Source organism: Tribolium madens, unplaced genomic scaffold (genome assembly GCF_015345945.1).
Source record: "Tribolium madens isolate multiple individuals breed KSU strain unplaced genomic scaffold, Tmad_KSU_1.1 Scaffold_19;HRSCAF=116;Tcas5.2_LG9, whole genome shotgun sequence".
NCBI classification, from domain to species: domain Eukaryota; kingdom Metazoa; phylum Arthropoda; class Insecta; order Coleoptera; family Tenebrionidae; genus Tribolium; species Tribolium madens.
This window is the reverse complement of record NW_025400983.1, coordinates 1156732-1159343: the sequence shown is the minus strand read 5'-3', so window position 1 is coordinate 1159343 and position 2612 is coordinate 1156732. Positions and strand designations below refer to the sequence as shown.

At 36.8% G+C, this 2612-nt stretch overlaps 2 protein-coding genes across 4 annotated transcripts in view; both read right to left on the bottom strand.

The window, feature by feature from the left end:
* LOC123013759 (juvenile hormone esterase-like) overlaps positions 1-2612 on the bottom strand; it is a 162898-nt gene that overhangs the window by 121270 nt on the left and 39016 nt on the right. The window lies entirely within an intron of this gene.
* On the bottom strand, positions 1218-2225 carry LOC123013808 (lys-63-specific deubiquitinase BRCC36-like). Of its 2 annotated transcripts, XM_044412607.1 has the most exons (3): positions 2135-2225; positions 1751-2082; positions 1218-1705 (listed from the first exon to the last, which is right to left on the bottom strand). In XM_044412607.1, exons 2-3 carry the CDS (start codon positions 2079-2081, stop codon positions 1254-1256), a joined length of 783 nt encoding a protein of 260 aa, XP_044268542.1. In that variant the 5' UTR covers position 2082; positions 2135-2225; the 3' UTR covers positions 1218-1253. The 2 variants fall into 2 exon arrangements, with proteins under 2 accessions (XP_044268542.1, XP_044268533.1); XM_044412598.1 differs by having other exon boundaries at positions 1751-2219.

The following is a 2612-nucleotide window of genomic DNA, read 5'->3' as shown; positions in this document are numbered from 1 at the left end:
TCTTGAATTTTAGAACGTAAGGAAGCAAACGTAAAAGAATGTTAATATAAAATATGTAAAAATAGTGAGTCAGAGACCGTAAACGTAAAACCGTAGAAGTCTTGCGTATCGTAAGCACGTAGAATTATTAAAACGTAAGAACGCAAGACCGAAAAATTATTTAAAGTGTTGTAAGAACGTAGGATTTGGGAATATTTAGATGCTACAAAAATTAAAATAAGCTGAGAAATATAAAACTAAAGTTGAAAAAAAAAACAGTCAAACGCAAACTTTAAACCGTAAGAATGTTAAAACGTAAACGTAAGAAATGTAAAATTGTGCACAAAAAAAACTTAGATACAAAACGCAAGCTTTGGGCGTAAGAATGCAACGCAACGTAAGGGCGTAAGAATTAAAGAACGTAAAACACAAATTTTATTGCGTAAGAACGTTAACGTAGCAGTTAAAATCCTAAAAACGTAAATATTTAAGAATCGTAAAAACCTAATTAATTAATTAATTAAACAATTAATGACACAAACGTGAACTTTAGGACGTAAGAATACAAACATAAGTGTTAAAGAATCCAGAAACAAAATAATCTGAGCATCATAAGAGGAAATAAAAGTAAAACGCAAACCTTAAAGCGTAAGAACGTAACATTAGAAAGTTAACACTTAAATAGCTGCGAAACGTAAATGTAAAAAATTCAGTAGTGTAAGAACGCAACCGTAAAAATGTAAACGTAAGCTTGAAAAAACGTGTTTTATAACGTTTTCATATTAATGTGCATCGAAGTAGTCGTTGAAAAGGATCACTTTAAGGTGGCAACCATGCAAAAATTCAAACAATCCTAACCTCAATCTTCCCTAAAAATATTTTTTTTCAAATAAATGTGTACCCCACGTAAACATAAGGTAGCAAATATAAAGGTTTTTCTCATTATTGATGTGATTGAATCTGACATTAATGACACTTTATGTGTGAATCGGCCTTTAAGTTAAAGATGGATTTAGACTTCTACAACCGCAAAATGCTTACGTAAGAATGGAAAACCGAAAAAAAAGTGTTGCTACAACAAAAATACGTAAAAAAAGCTTCAAAAACAAGAAATAACTGAAAAAACAGACTAAAACAAAGTAAAAAATCAAGTGGGTGTGTTTTTGGTGATTTTTTTCTTGTTATGGTGTCTGCACTGGCCGTTGCCAAGGTGATGAAAAAACATTCAAAGAAAAATGTCGATTAAAAAAATTATGGAATTAATTTAATTTTAATTAAGTTTCAGTTAATTGTTTGTTAATTTTCTCCAATTCTTTGATTGTTGAATTCGCAGTTTGTAGTTTGGTTTCCATATCTTCGCAGAGCGGTTTTGTGACCTTTGACACGATTTGGACCAACGCAAGGGTTTGTAGGGCATTGTTGTGCAAAATCGTTAATTGGTCCTCGAGACAGTCCCCTTGCCCCTCGTGTCTTTGCACCTCCTCTTGTGTGAGAATCCTCGACAGACTTGAAATACTTTCTAGGTTATTTTTGTAAAACTCCGAGTCTTGTATTGCGATTTCGATTTCGCGTCTTTGGTACTCCGCCCCCCGTTTCAGGGCTTGGAAAGCCGTCAATTGGACGTGGTTGTCGGTGGCCCCAGCGCCACTCTCGTTCTGGTAAACGGAGAAGATCAGCCCCACGAAAAGGGGGTCCATGGTTTGGTACATGAGTTGGGTCCTAACATCTAACATTTGAGGGGTTAGGAATCACGCAAGGGGGCGCAACTTGCCTACGTGGCTGGGCCACACGGTGATGTGGGGGTGCGAGTGGTACCACCCCAAGACGCGCATGGGGCGGTGCAGCTTGGAGGCGAGTTCCTCCGCGTATCCACTTGCTGTGCACAGCTGCTCGGGGGAGATTTCCACCCTGTCGGGCTGTTTGTCACTCCGGTGGAGGATTACACCGGCGGAAATGTACGAAATGCAGGAGGCTTCGTCCACCTCGCCGATGAGGAGCCCCATGACCTCCTCCTTCTCCGTGGTTAAGGCGTGTTGGAAACAGGCGGCGTAAACGTCGCTATTCAAGACAACTTTCTTCAAATACTTTTCCTCAGAGATCATTCTGAAATTTTTGGCCCAAAATCACTAAAACGACAAAAATACTGGCAATTAACCCCGATTTCGGCCACTTTAATTGGAAAAATGCGGTTTTTCAGCGCATTATCACGAAAGTTGGGTTATGTTTACGTGACGTGGGGATTTTATCTGTCACAGACTGTGATGTCAGATGGGGTCAAGCCCTAGATTGTCGAGTCAAAATTCCCTAAGCTAAAGAAAAAAAACTACTTTTTTTATAAATGAATTTTATTGAAACAAATAAACGTAAAATTGAGTATTTGCTTCAGCAACGTACTTAAACATTCAAAAAGTTGAAAAACAACAGGGTTTCCTCTTAATTTAGTAATTTTTTAACTTATTTTTGATGAAATTTGCGAAATAATTGTATTTTTGACTTAAAAACGTTCTGAAACGCTCAAAAAATGAACGAATATCATCAAATTGATATTTTTTTGTGTTATTTTTGACAAAATTTTGTTAAATAATTGCGTTTCTACTTTAAAACGTGTTAAAACATCCGAGAAAGGCGAAAAA

Excerpts from the sequence above, each read along its gene's own strand:
- LOC123013808 (XM_044412607.1), bottom strand. The coding sequence starts at position 2,081 with ATGATCTCTGAGGAAAAGTATTTGAAGAAAGTTGTCTTGAATAGCGAC. Across the intron at positions 1,706-1,750 it reads CGTGTGGCCCAGCCACGTAG|ATGTTAGGACCCAACTCATG; the intron begins GCAAGTTGCGCC and ends CTCAAATGTTAG.